Genomic DNA, 13,079 nt, shown 5'->3' with positions numbered 1-13,079 from the left:
AGCTGTCTATCGAGGACTCGCTTGCAGTGGCCCCTGTCGGCAAGGAGCGGCACACACATGAGACAGCCAACCACGTACCGCAGGATATCCTCAACGACAGCAGCCTGAACCAGGCGATTGGGCTGCTGCCGTCCAACTACAACTTTGAGATGCACAAGGCGGTGTGGCAGATCCGGCGACTGGGCGCGAAGCGCGTGGCCCTGCAGTTCCCTGAGGGCCTGATGATGTTTGCCTGTGCGATCTCGGACATCCTCGAGACATTCTGCCAGGTCGAAACCGTGATCATGGGCGATGTCACGTATGGTGCATGTTGCATTGACGACTTCACTGCGCTGGCGCTTGGATGCGACTTTCTAGTGCACTATGGCCATAGCTGTCTGGTGCCGGTCAATGTCACCAAGATCAAGACCATGTATGTGTTTGTGGATATCGGCATTGACACACAGCACTTTGTTGACACAGTCAAGAAGAATTTCGAGGCTGGCACGCGCATTGCACTAGTGGGGGTGATCCAGTTTGTCACAGCGCTGCAGACGTGCAAGCATGTGCTGGACGAGGTGTATCGTGTCACCATCCCTCAAGCAAAGCCATTGTCACCTGGTGAGCTGCTCGGGTGCACCTCGCCAAAGCTGAAGGACATTGACGTGATTGTGTTCCTGGGCGACGGGCGCTTCCATCTGGAGTCGATCATGATCCACAACCCCGAGATCCCGGCATACGCGTATGACCCGTACAACAAGAAGTTTACGCGCGAGCGCTACAGCCACGACGAGATGCACTCGCTGCGCAAGAACGCGATCGAGGCAGCCAAGCATGCAAAGAAGTTTGGGCTCATTCTCGGCACACTCGGCCGGCAGGGCAACCCGAAGGTGCTGGAGGAGCTGCAGGAGCGGCTGGCCGAACGCAAGATCGGCTACGAGACGGTGCTGCTGTCAGAGATCTTCCCAGGAAAGCTGGCGCAGTTTCCCGACATCGACTGCTGGGTGCAGATCGCGTGCCCGCGACTGTCGATTGACTGGGGCTATGCGTTCCCGAAGCCGCTGCTGACGCCGTACGAGGCCAACGTGGCACTGGATGCAGTCGAGTGGCAGGAGGCGTATCCCATGGACTTTTACTCGTTCGACTCGCTTGGCCCCTGGACGCCGAACTACCACAGCACTCTGGCTATCAGGCAGCGCGAGCGGGCCAAGAGGCAGCAGCAGGACGCACTGAAGGCGCTGGCGTAATCGGCAGCAGTTCATGTTTATTCAACAAAAAAGAAAAGGCAGCCTTGGATGCTATCGCGAATCGAGAGAGTTGGCAGAACTGACGTATATGGCCGCTTCCCATGGGCTGTGAGCGCCGACGGTTGCGAGTCAGGCTGAAGAGTACATGGCTAGGCGCAGTTTACCCGGATCCAGGCATCCGCTCGCCGGATAAACTCCTTCATGCGTACATCGGCCTCGCACCCGGGCTCGACGTCACCATCGTATTCCTGGAATAGGCTGGAGATGTTCTGGATGCCTTCGACGACCTCGTTGAGTGTGCCAGCAGTGATGTTCGCGAGTCGCTCGGCCGGATGGGCGGGTACTGGAATCTGGATTGCGACTCGATCACGAACCCTGGCCAGGCAGATGAACTCGGATGCGAGCACGTCATTGGCGTGCTTCAGGCTGTCTTTCTGGGGTTGCGAGAGGTTGTTGATGTGGACTATTGCCATTTTAAAATTCTGGTTTAGAATAGAAGGCTGCAGAAATAGAATAAAAAAGTACTCTTTTGAGATTGAGCGCCAGAGCGCAAGAGCGAGGGAGTACACAGAGGAGATCATCCTACGAGCATGTTGTTGAACCTAGACCGCGCTTGTGCGACGTCGCAATCAACATGCGCTTCATTTAGATCGATCGTGTATCCGAGTCATCGCTCAGCTCTCCTGACAGCAGCGCAGAGCGGCGACGACCCGACGACGGGCCATTGGCTACTGCGGGTCGCTCTCCATCAGGCACGCCTTCGATGTGGTTGTCCGATAGGGAGCTCGACGGCATTGACTGGGGCCTGAGCTCGTCATACTCGCCGGTCTCGGCCTCGGCATGTCGCCGCCTTGAGCTGAAAGCAAAGCCTCGGCGCTGCCTTCGCATGGAATCGTAGTCGCCAGAGCGCGGATTGGCGGGAATGTGGCGAGCCTTTTGTTGCGCACTGATGCTGTCGCCACTGGCAACAACAGCAGCGGCTGTGGCAGTAGCAGCAGCCACCAGTGAGGTTGTAGCATTGCCCATGTATGGCGTCGACGGGCCAGTCACTGCACGCACTACCTTGACGCGCTTGCGCATATCGACAAACACGTCCGTCTCGTCGATGATCTCCTCCTGGATAAGCTCCTCGATTACGTCCTCCAAGGTGATGATGCCGATGGGCACGTATGAGCCCAGGTCGTCGTCAGTCACCATATCCTGGTCGAAGATGCGGCCCGGGTCACCGACAATGTAGTTGGAGCGGCGACGGATAGCCGAGGGGGTAGCCGTGCTGCAGGGGCATGGCGTGGAGGCCGGATGTCTTCCATTGTCGTAGCCTGTGCTCTTGACACTCAGCAGGGGCGTTTTGCTTGTGGCCAGCGTTGTATCACTGCTCAAAGTTGGGGACGAGCGCAGAAGCGATGGCGGCGGCGGCGGCGGACCCATGACAACAGCCATATGACTGCCACCTTCCTGGAAGGCGTTGAGGATGTCGTAGAGGGAGATGTTGGGGGTGACCAGCGGCATCGTGGTGAGCTTGGCCTCCCGCACCTGCAGGGCGTCGTCGGGGTCGAGCAGAATCAGCGACTTCACCAGAAGCACGCCGACAATGTTGGTACGCTCGGTGTCGTAGACAGGCACTCGGCTGTGGCCACGACGCAGCATCTCAGTCATCAGCTTGCGGGTCAGGCGGGCGTTGATATCGACCATGTACACGTTGCTTAGATCTGTCATCACATCGACCACGAGCTTCTCGCTCAGCTCCAGCGCCCCGCGGATGATTGTGACCTCGTCATTGGACAGGTTTCCGCCGTGTGCTGTGTCACTCAGCAGAACCAGCTCCTTCAGCTCGGCCTTTTTGTATGTGACACCGTGGTCGGCTCCCAGCACAAAATCAAGCAGCATTGCGATCGGATAGCCCAGCGGCGATAGCGCATACTGCAGAATACGCACCGGGTAGGCAAAGAAGGCGCCGATGGCCAGGCCGTATCGCGCACATAGGGACTGGGGGATGATCTCACCAAACAGGACGATGGCTGCGGTCGACACAACGATGGCCGCTACTCCGCCACCCAGTATCGAGTCCATGACAATGGGCAGCGTTTCATTGATGATGGTGTTGCCCAGCAATAGCGTGACAAGCAGCCAGTGGCCGTTCTTGCGGATAGGCTGGATGCGTTGCGCATACATGCGCTCTGTCTCAGAACCCGAGGTGGCCAGAATGTGCAGGTTTGTCTCGTCCAGCGACATGAGGCCGAGCGTCAAGCCTAGATGGAACGATGCAGAATCTTTTTAGATGTGCACACCGCTGGTGCTGCAAGGGAAATCGGTGCATTGCCTGCTGCAAAAGAAAAGCACACTTACCTGCTAATAGCCCGCCCAGGAGGACCAGAACCACGCAGACGCCCACTCGAAAGTAAAAGTCTGGGGAGTCGGGCGGCACTGTGGGATCGCTGCCGGAGGCCTCGTCGCCCAGTGCTGCCAGTAGCCCTGGCGAATTCCGGTGCTCCCGCTGCTGAATTGGGGTCGCAGTCACTGCTGCACTGGCCAGCAGAGCTGCAGCCATAGCGCAGCACAGCCCAAGGCGACGGGGCTTTGTTCGTATAGAGGGCACCATGCCGCTTTGTGTCTAAAGAAAAATCAGTGGTGGCAAAAAAGCTGTGAGCGAAAACAAAAAGGGTGCAGGAGTTTAAAAACGAAGGTTGGAGCGCGATAGTGCATTGGCAGTAGTGCTGGCGCTGGTGGTATCCTGGCCACATGCCCCCACCCCATTCAAGGGGCTCGCTGAGACGAAGCCTCAACTCTTGTTTGAATCGCCCCCGGCGCTTTTTTTTTTTCTAGAAGCTGTGATGTCCTATGCTCCCAAGCAGTCGCCGCCAGCTGCGCTGCGCAGGTTTGGAGATGGATTGGTGCAGGATTTCGGTCCCCTTTTTGCCGCTCCCCAAAACGCATACCAATTCGGTCGCCCCGTGTCAGAGTCAAGCGCTGCTCCAGCAAGAATGATTTGCCGCTTGCGCCGCATTGTTGCCGGCAGTAGGACTGGTGCCGGTCCGTGGGAGATACCCGAAAAATTAAAGTTGCTTGAAAGCGGAGCTCTGCCAATTCTGCGGACGAGGCAGGCTGAGCGGCGAGGGGAGAGGCTTGGGGGATTAGCCCCGACGGGACCGCGTCTGTGAACCAGAGGACTGCTTCTAATTAGACAAGTGGACTTGCCTCGTGATCATTGCCAATAATCGATGGCTGCTGCTCCTTTTGAAAGGCGATTCCGGAAACGACGAGCTCGGATGGGACTTTCTAACCCCCTCGTGTGGGCGCGACGAGGGGCAAGGAGGAAAGATGGAGCGTCCGGTAGACAGAGCCAGACAGAGCCAGACAGAGCCAGCGGCAGACTTGGTTCAAGATAAACAATTGCATTCCTGGCAAAACGTACAACGGGCGGCGGCAGCGCTAATTGCGCGTCGATTGTTTCCTTGTCTAATCAAAACAAACTTGAACGTGGTGAGGCAGCTCGCACTTCGCGCGTGCGCGGCGGGCCGGGGGTGGGCCGACAGGCGTGAGCAGTATAATTCTTGCGCTCCCCTTCCTCGCTTTTTTGCGAAGCTGGCCCACTATTCGCACATATATTTTACCTCCTCCCCTTGCTTTGTGCCTTGTTGCGGCAGGTAGCCTTTTTTTTCCCTTTTCTGCTCCGTCCTTTTTTATTTTTCGCATATATTTTAGCCATTTTTCCATTCATTTTCCGTCCTTCTTTTGTTTTGCCCACATCAACCAGCACCACCACTCCACCTGGCCTTTCCATATTTCCAACTCCCGTCTAACACAGACCCTTTCTCATAGCTGTAAGTATTCTTTTCGGGCGGCAGCCTTGCTTAAAGACCGAGACTGGTAGCGCGGCAGTACCTTCCTGCACGTTCTCCACGCGTGTCACCACCCCTTCCACTCCCCCCACAGCCCCAGCCTCACCTTACCCACCAACCTGGGAAAGCAGGCTGAAAGCTTATTTCGTCTCTTGTTCTAGACAGGCTGCTCAGCAGTTGACCTTTATGTTTCTTTGTTTCTACCGATTACTAGATGGCATTTGGAAATGAGCGACCGCGGGATGAGACCGCGAAACCGAAAGGGACCAGGTCATTCACAGCTCTCGGGCAGAGCCTGCGTCGCGGACTGACAACAAAGAGGTCACAGGGCGGCGCGGCAAACAAGCAGCACCATGGACACCATTTGACCACCGGCGACGCGACCGGATACACACCATCACCGCTGTCACGGGGAACCACTGGTGGCGCCGCCGACATGGGCAGCAGCGTGTTCGGGACTGTGCGCCCCCACCGGATCGGTGGATCCGGCGCAGCTACGATGAGCGGTGGCAGCGTGGGCAGCGCCGGGCTGCTTCGCAAGACTATCTACGGATCTAAGGGAATGGCGACAATTGGAGGCAGTAGCAGCAGCGGCGGCGGCGGCAGCAACAACCACAGCAACAACAACAACAACAGCCATGGTACCAGTGGCTCACTAAACAATGCCTACGGCGGATCTGCTGGGTCGGCAGCGACAATTCATGGGCCGATCTCTCACTCGGCTGGAGGCCCTGGCGCCGGAGGCAGCAATGGATCTGGACACAGCAGCACGAGGCGAGGACACCACCAGGCACCAAATCTTGTCGATCTGTTTGCCAATCCATCGACGAACGGCAGCGGGCCGGACATGTCGCAGGTCGATATGTCGGCAGCAGTGTCAGCATCGGCAGGATCCAACGGCCACGGCACTCACAGTGACTTCAGCCCAAAGGCCATCGCCCAATCGACTCGCAGTAGCAGCGGCGCACCCAACATGATCACCAAGGAGGGGTACTTGAGCAAGAAGACTGACATCAACCCCAGCACATCCATTGCATCGGCTCTGTCGCGCGGGTGGAAGGTGTATCGCGTGGTTCTTAAGGGTGCCAAGCTGTTCTTCTACAAGCCGCCGTCCGAGAGCGAGTTGCGCGCCATGTTCCCCGAGGAGATTGCAGCGGCCGAGAACGAGTCGGTTGGCGGATACACGCGGCCGTCGATGTCAACGGTGTTTGATGACGGCCATGGCGGCGGAGCGTCAGGAATGCCGCTGACTCCAGGCGAGGTCGACTCTGGGTCGCGGGGGATTCTGTTTGAACCGGGAGTGCACGACGGCCAGATCACCGAGCCGCTGTGCGATCGCTACCTGTTTGGCGAATGCTTCACTGAGGTTGATCTGCGCACGCTCAAGTTCAAGCGCTACGTGTGCGTGCTAATTTTCGATGACACGCTGGTGGTGCTCAAGCGCCGCTGGGTAAGGCAGGGGATCGCATCCAGCTTCTTTGGTGCGGTCAGCAACAAGATGCGGTTTGGCAAGGGCTCGCGCTTAAAACAGCCGCAGCATCACACTGCCGACAACTCGTCGCTGGTCAGCGCCGAGCTGGGCATCCAGGGCAAGGGCTACTTCACCAAATGGAAGCACCACGCATCATACTCAATCAGCAATGCCGAGGCCATCGAGGCCGCCAGCTCGCGCTTCAGCATCAACCACTCGCCAGGGATGCTTGGCCACCTGGCGCAGAATAGCCAAACCAGCTCGGGGCGTGTCAGCCTGTACTCGATTGGAAACAGCTCCGTATCGTCAGTGATGACTCGCACATCAACAGTGTCGAAGGACTACTCGGGCGCACTGTCATCCGGTGCGGTACCGGGGTTCCAGATCTTTGTTGGGGGCAAGGAGCGCGTGGCACGCATGTTCGTCGCAACAACATCCGATGCCAAAAATAACTGGCTATCACGCTTTGCTGCCGCCAAAGCCAGCTATGCCCGGCGGCTGCGTCATCGCCCGCGTGAAAACATCAACCAGCGCCGTGGTTACGAGTCGTCGCGGCGACCCACAGCAACCGGAGCTGCCGGTGCTGGTGCTGGTGGTGACTTGGCTGGCACTGCTGGCAGCAAAGGCGGGCAGCATGCTGATGCTGCCAATGCTGATGATCGCGCTGGCGGAAAGCCGGCCAAGGACGCGCGCACCCGTCTCTACTGGGGCACGCAGCGGCACCCGGAGCTGGTGGTCGTGCCAGCCAGCGGCGCTGCTGATGGCTCCGCTAGCGCTGCTGTGGGGGGCGACGATCCCACCAATGTTGTTGTTGTGGGCGGCAGCAAGAGCGCGCTGGTGCATGAAATGGTGTTTTGCACCGCTCGCCCGCAGACCGCTGACGCAGCCGTGCAGACTCCATTTAGCCTGCAGCTGGCGGGCACATACCAGCACCTTATGACCACCGACGAACTCCTGCGCGAGCTCCAGCGCTACTCTGAACTTGTCATCCCAGAGCTGGAGCAGTATAATGAGCTGGTGGACAATCTGGCGGCGATCGTCACTGCGCTGGCCAATATTTATAGCTCCGCCTTTGACGCCAGCCAAATTGACATTTTGAGGGCAATCGTTGAAAAGGCCATCGCCAGCGACCAGGCCCACGCACGCACGGCGGAAAATCTCAACACTGCAATCAACCGCATGGTGCCCTTTGTGGCCGCTGCTGCCGCCGCCCCCACAAGCAAATCTGCTGAGGCAACCGTAGGCACAGCCAGGGGATTCGACCCGCCAAAGACACCGACTACGCCTGCAGCGAAGCTGCCGGGCATCGTCGAGGGGTCCAGCCCGCTGCGTGTGCGGTCCAAGACCCACCATGCCGAGCCAGAGCCCACGGTTCCACAGATCCCCACTGTGCCAGAGCTGATGCGCGTCGCAATCACGGGGCTGTCGCCGTCGCTTCTGCTCAAGGTATCGCCGCAAGAGTTTGCCCACCAGCTGTACCTGTTCCATAGCTCGCAGCTCGCAGCTTTCGACCCGAAACAGGCCGAGCTGTACAAGCCCGTGGCCCGCAGGCGCCAGCCCACCAATGCCCCTCCAACGCCGAGCCTGCTTACGGTCGGCGCAGCAAATGGCGATGCTGAGGCAGCCGGCAGTGCATCGTCGCCTCTATCGCCAATGGCTGGTCATAGCTTTGACAGCACTAGTGGCGCAGCTGCCTCAGCCACAGGCACCCAGAGCAGCGCATCGGAGACCGTCGACCCCGAGGCTGTGCTGGAAATGCAGCGTCAGCTAATGGTGTTCACACAGAGCGAGCCGCACTTTATCACACGCCTGGTGCACCAGCATCTGTTGGTCGAACTGCCACTGAACCGCCCTGCCCGCCGCAGCGCTCTGCTGCTGCACTGGGTGCGTATTGGTGAGGCGTGCCGTCTCATTGGCGATGCTGTCGGGTGGGCTGCGATTGCGATGGCTGTGACCATGTCACCTATTGCACGGCTGCGTGAGACCTGGCATGGCATTGCGCTGTCGTGGAAGGAGCTGATCGTGTCCAAGTGGGTACCCCTGCTGGTCGAATACGGTATCTACGAGACCGACATCGACTCGCCAAAGAGCAAGGCTCCGTCTGGCAAGGCGCTGATCATCAAGCCGCAGAGCGGCACGTCTCATGGATACCCCTATGCCGCCATCCCGTACTATGGCCCGATCCGCATGCATGTTGATCGCATTGGCCGCAAGCTACGCCGGCTGTATGACCCAGCCATTGTAAAGTCTAATGGCGGCGATGCAGCGGGCGGCGACAAGGTGCTCTTTGTTCACCACGGTCTGATGTTTGCTGCGGCTAAGGAGGCCGTAGATTCGATCCCAGCCAATGTCTTGGAACGGACTCGCAGCGTTATCCGGTCACGCGCCAGTACCATTTCGCTAGCCACCACTTCGCAGCAGCAGCAGCAACAACAGGGCAACTCGCCACCAAGTACTACCCCTCAGATCCATACCGACCCAGCAATGCTTGCGCACCCCTATCTGCACGAGTATCTGGTAAACATGGCTCTTAATCCGCTACTGCTCGGGGACGAGCTGGCTGATTCGGATGTGGTCGAGTATGATGTTCGCTTCCTGCTGTCCATCTCTCTGCAGTGTGAGCCATCAGTAGCCGACCAGTACCAGCAGCACCTGCAGGACGGAGATGAGGACGGCCAGGACAGAGCCACGGCTGCATCAGCACTACGCCAGGCGCCAGGGTCGATTCTTCCGCTGGTATGTCCCGAGATTGTTCCATCGACCAACATCCTGCAGTGGATTACGCCAGTAACCCGCACTCACGCACCACAGATTCCTATGCACTCAGTTAACCGCAACCCGAACGGATCAGGGCGCTCCGGTACCATTTCGCATATCGCCACTTCGTCCCCAGGCATCACTGGCGGCAGGCTGATGATGCCCGATTCGCCGATGGCCCGGCCGCAGAACACCACCAGCTCGCTGGCTCTCTCTGGACCCATGGCTAGCCCGTCGGCAATGGCCGGGAAGCGCAAGCCTTCTGGCGGCCCCGACACATCCGCAATCGAGAACGCTGCTATTGGCGCCATACCCCAGCCTATGGATCCGCAGGGACTGCGGCATAAGCGCAGCCGGTCATTCCCCACCAACGCTGTCAACATGCAGGTCGGTGAGGCCAGCAACGATGCCATGGCCTCGGGCTCCACCGGCGGCGAATTTGCCACTAGTTCTGAGGTGCACCCCCATTCCACTACCAGCATGATGGCATCAGCCTCGGAGGAGTCGGCACAAACAAATGGCAAGCATGAGCAGTCGTCGATCGGGGCTGTAGCAGCCAGCGACGTTAGCCACAACGACGCTCTCTACGCTGGAGCCACTCTCTACGCTGCGCACGGCGATCTAGCGCTCAAGGTGCTGCGTGTGCAGTACACCCATGTGCGTGACTCTGCAGCGCTAGTGCAGCCGGTGGGATTCGTTGTTGAGGTCCAGGGTGGAACCATCCCAATGCTCCTGGATCTCCTCATCAACGGTGTCGAGCAGCACTCGGCGACTCTGGCGGGCGAGAAGGGCCTGCGCGTGCAGTTCCCCGATGGCTCGACGCCCAAGCTGATGTTCAACCGCGATGTGTTCCAGCGGGCATTTATGGCGTCGTTCCGCCATTTCTGTATTGGGTTCGATGTGCTCGATGCTATGCGCAAGGCGCTCACCGCAACCAAGCACCGATCCTGGGATCAGGTGGAGCGGACGCTGGGCACGCTGCTAGACATTACCGAGAACTGGCTTGGCCAGCATTTCAGCGACTTTTTGGATGGCACTGCACTGCGCGAGGCGATGACCGACTTCTTGGTCTCGCTAGAAGCTGAAGTGCAGACAGCCCGGCCCAAGGACGACGCTGGCACCAATGCCAAGACAACTTGGGGCGAGCTTGCCGAGCGCTCGAGTGTGCTGCTGCCGGAGTTGATCACACAGATGCTATCACCCTCGGGCTACACTGAGCTGGAGCAGGTTTTGGAGCGCCGGCTGCAGTACGCGGTCAAGCGTGAGCGCAAGGACAGCATGCGCGGTGTCGACACAATGGTCCAGTCGCCCCTGTCGCTGCTCAGTCTGTCGGAACCGCACGAGGTGCTCGAGTCACTGAATCGCCTGGTGCAGACACACTTTGCACACTGCTCATTCAACGACTGGATTGTCACTTTCAGCCTGCTCGAGGTTCAGACCCATGCGCCGCTGCCATGGTATGCAAAGAAGCGCATCACCCAGGTGCCCAGTGAGGACGAGATTGTCGTTTCAGATATCTACCAGGTGCTGGAGCAGACCCAGCGACAGCGCATCTCGGCACAGGTGCATGACGTCTCGACGTCAATGAGCGGCGTCGGTGTCGGCAGTGTTGCTGCCAATACAGCCGAATCGTCGCTGGTACGCACGATGCCACACAGCATCCAGGTCATGCTGGAGCTGCATCGCACGATCCGCGGGTGGGTGATTCGCCAGATCGTCGACCCGAGCATCCCACTGTCGCAGCGTATCATTCGGATCCAGAAGTATCTGGCCATTGTTCGTATGTGCCGTCGCGACTCGCAGCTCTCGGCGTCACGCGTGTTTGGCGACCTGCTTAACGGATACATGCGCGAGGCCGGCATGATCCCTGAGCGCCAGCCCAGTTACCGCGTCAACTCAATCAAGAATGGCGCCTATGGCCGAGGCAGTGCTGGTGTCGGCCATGCAGGCAAGCGGGGCAAGCGCAAGGCAGCCCAGTCTCAGGTGCGCTATGTTCCGTCGTTCGTCGAGCGCGCCATTGCTAGCGCCCTCGTCAGTCCCGAGTCGCGACAGTATGTGCGCGCATGGAATGAAGTTGCTGTGGCCAACAACACCAAGCTGGAGTCCCTAGAGGCGATGCTACGTGGTGCACGTGATCTAACCCCTGCGGCGAAATCTAGCTCAATGGCTTCTGAGAGCGGGGTTGCTGCCGATGCCAATGAGCTTGGTCAGCAGAAAGCCCTGTCGCGGCGCCGGTCATACTCCAACCTTCCAGGCGATGAGATTGATCTGTCTGAAGACATGATGGCGCGTGCCGACTGCTTCGTCCCGTGTCTGGGCTGGCTGCTGGAGAACATGGTCAGCCTCTGTTACGACACACCGGACACGCTGGTTGGCGATGTGCGCTTGGTCAACATTGCGAAGCGGCATCGTGTCTTCATTATGCTTTGCGTGTGCGACCAGCTCGGGCAGCGTTGCCAGGAAGCCTTTGCGCTGCCAACCAAGACCCGCATTGACATTGGCCTACTGTCGAACCAGGTTGCCCAAACGCCAATCTCGCTTACCGAGATCAGGGCCCAGAGCTACCGAGAGTCCAACATGGCTGCCGAAGCATCAGGCGTACCCAGTGGACCGTCGGGATCGGCTGTGTCACCATTGGCCGGCAGCGGCTTGGCTGCATTTGGTTCTGACAGCTCGTTCTCGTTCACAGCTAGCGCTGGTGGTAATGGGCTGCCAGCGCCAAACAGCAGCCAGGCATCACGGTCCGGCGATACTGCAACCGCATCTATGAGGCATGCAGCGGGTGGGTTCTCGAAGCGGTCGATGGGCAACCTTCGCGGAGCCAACGACTCACGCGGGCAGTACCTGCGCAAGGCATCGAATGTGACGAACCTAGTTACGCACCCCACACCCGACCTCCCCAACGGCAACTTGTTTGGATCTCCGCCGGCCCCACCGCCGCGCTCGCTGACACAGCCAGACAGCCCCAGCGTCCACCAGCCTGGGTTTGGTGCTTCAGCAAACAGTGCTGGGCCGATCGGTGGTACGCCAGTGCAGTACCACCGACCATTCTCACGACTGGTCACCGATGAGATCGAAAAGGTGCGCCAGGAGGTGCGCGAGCGCGAGAAGCTCGAGCGCGAGCTGCGCGACCGCGAGCAGGCAATGGAGCGGCAGAAGCAGGAGCGCACCAAGATGCTGAAGCGCCAGCTCAAGGAGCAGCAGCAGCGCAGGGCCAAGAACGAGCCTCTGCTCAAGATGTCCAACCTTATGAGCAAGGTGGGCATCACTGTCCGCGACAGCTCAGTCGATGGCAGTGCATCCCACAAGGCAGGCACGCGCCACACGGCAGTCGCTGGCAATGTGGTGCATGCTGGCGCCGACAGCAGCAACCGCGACAGCCAAATGTCCACATCGAGTTCGATGCGCCCGCGCGGGCCGGCGCTGCCTAGCACCAAGCCGGCCAACGTGATCAACCTGATCAACTCAACCATCACCGTCGAGGAAGGCTACACAAAGCGCGACTTTGTCTTCCGAATTGTCACCGAGGAAGGCGGCCAGTACCTGCTGCAGGCGCCAGACATGGACCAGATGGAGGACTGGATCAACGGCATGCGCGATGCGGCCACTGAGGCTGCGGCCCGTCGTTTGACGCTATTTGTCGAGGAGGCAAAGAAGCGGTCCCACGGGGAACCAGGCGGTTCGTCTGGTGCATCCGCGGCTCCAAGCATGCCGGGCATGGGCGCTGAGTCTGATTTGAGCCAGCAACAGGTACCCAAGTCGCCACTCACCGAGACCAGCGCACGC

General features: G+C 59.3%; 3 protein-coding genes across 3 annotated transcripts; 2 read left to right on the top strand and 1 right to left on the bottom strand.

Moving 5' to 3' along the window:
• Window positions 1-74: 74 nt before the first annotated feature.
• DL89DRAFT_212590 (Diphthamide synthesis) lies at window positions 75-1,151 on the top strand (the record flags this gene model as incomplete). Its single annotated transcript, XM_040884224.1, has 1 exon — window positions 75-1,151. A coding segment is annotated over one exon (1,077 nt), but the record flags the coding sequence as incomplete, so codon positions are not given.
• A 720-nt stretch (window positions 1,152-1,871) lies between these two features.
• DL89DRAFT_257161 (DUF21-domain-containing protein) lies at window positions 1,872-3,774 on the bottom strand (the record flags this gene model as incomplete). The annotated part of the gene is made up of 2 exons (XM_040885505.1): window positions 1,872-3,475; window positions 3,573-3,774. The coding sequence occupies 2 exons, from the start codon at window positions 3,772-3,774 to the stop codon at window positions 1,872-1,874; spliced, it is 1,806 nt and encodes a 601-aa protein (XP_040743494.1).
• A 3,608-nt stretch (window positions 3,775-7,382) lies between these two features.
• On the top strand, window positions 7,383-13,079 carry DL89DRAFT_267094 (uncharacterized protein; the record flags this gene model as incomplete). Its single annotated transcript, XM_040887359.1, has 1 exon — window positions 7,383-13,079. A coding segment is annotated over one exon (5,697 nt), but the record flags the coding sequence as incomplete, so codon positions are not given.

The sequence above is a fragment of the Linderina pennispora genome (genome assembly GCF_002104995.1).
Source record: "Linderina pennispora strain ATCC 12442 chromosome Unknown DL89scaffold_6, whole genome shotgun sequence".
NCBI classification, from domain to species: domain Eukaryota; kingdom Fungi; phylum Kickxellomycota; class Kickxellomycetes; order Kickxellales; family Kickxellaceae; genus Linderina; species Linderina pennispora.
This window is presented reverse-complemented; position numbering and strand designations above follow the sequence as displayed.